The 1,190-nt window shown below is 38.9% G+C and overlaps 1 protein-coding gene across 1 annotated transcript in view; it reads left to right on the top strand.

Moving 5' to 3' along the window:
- unc13bb (unc-13 homolog Bb (C. elegans)) overlaps positions 1-1,184 on the top strand; it is a 49,563-nt gene extending 48,379 nt beyond the window's left edge. Inside the window, exon 39 of the mRNA XM_025062069.1 lies at positions 281-1,184. Coding sequence (XP_024917837.1) covers positions 281-566 — 286 coding nt within the window. The 3' untranslated portion in view covers positions 567-1,184. The remainder of the gene's footprint in view (positions 1-280) is intronic.
- Positions 1,185-1,190: the final 6 nt, after the last annotated feature.

Below are 1,190 nucleotides of genomic sequence, written 5' to 3'. Positions count from 1 at the left end.
TTTTTCTAAAAAAAAAAAAATTTTTTTCTAAAAAAAAAAAATTCTAAAAAAAAAAAAACATTTTGAAAAAAACTTTTTGAAAAAAAAAATTTTCAAAAAAAATTTATTTTCAAAAATTTTTTCAAAAACAAATTTTCAAAAAAAATGTTTTTTTGAAAATTTGTTTTTGAAAAAAAATTTTTTCAAATTTTTTTTTTCAACTGCTCTGCTGAGTATTAACAAACCTCTCTCTCTCTCTCTCTCTCTCTCTCTCTCTCTCTCTCTCTTTCTCTCGACTAAGTGTCCTGGGGAACCAGGATGGTTTGGAGTGTTACGAGCTGCAGGTCTGCGTTAAAGACTACTGTTTTGGCCGTGCAGACCGTGTGGTGGGATTGGCTGTGATTCAGCTCAGAGACATAACAGAGAAGGGAAACTGCGCCTGCTGGTGTGCACTGGGAGAGCGCATCCACATGGACGACACCGGCCTCACGGCCATGAGGATTCTCTCGCAGCGCTCCAACGACGACGTGGCTAAAGAGTTCGTGAGATTGAAGTCTGAAACCCGCTCGACGGAGGAGGGGCGATGAAGAGGAGCGGGAGGAAGACCAAACAGGATGGAGTTTTTTTTTCTGTATCAACGCCGTTCCTCAAACGCCTTCTGCACAAAACCTCACAGGAAGTCGACCGTCACATTCACCAGCCTGTTAATAATTATTTAAAGTCTTCTTTAGACAAACGTCAGTGTCCCGGTGCTGCCCCCGGGGGTCAGAGGACGAAGTGGAGACACGGTTTTAATGCCTTACAAACGGTGAAGAAGTTTGAAGACGACGATCTCGTGTGTGTTCTCCACTGTGAAAATACTGCGTTAGTACTTGGTGGAAATGAAGTTTTACTACTTCATCTGATTTTCTTAAAAAGTAGATGAAGTATTAAAATCCTAATTTTATTTTATTTTTGAATAACGACTGAGCGCCCCCATGTGTCCAGTTTCCACAGCGCTTTTTTTTTCCAACAGAAAATGTCCAATAATAAACCTTGAATCATAAACCACAGGTGAAGACACGGGCGGAGACGTCCCACACCAGAGGTGAAGCCACAAAGTACGAGATGGAGAAAAACTCCAACATAAAATAAATATAATATAAATGTGATTTATTATACAGTTTATTATTTATTAAGCAAAGAAAACGCTTTTTTTTTGAGAACTTACT

This window comes from Cynoglossus semilaevis, chromosome 14 (assembly GCF_000523025.1).
Source record: "Cynoglossus semilaevis isolate Cse_v1.0 chromosome 14, Cse_v1.0, whole genome shotgun sequence".
Taxonomy (NCBI): domain Eukaryota; kingdom Metazoa; phylum Chordata; class Actinopteri; order Pleuronectiformes; family Cynoglossidae; genus Cynoglossus; species Cynoglossus semilaevis.
The sequence above is the reverse complement of the archived record's forward strand: the minus strand, read 5'-3'. Positions and strand labels throughout refer to the sequence as shown.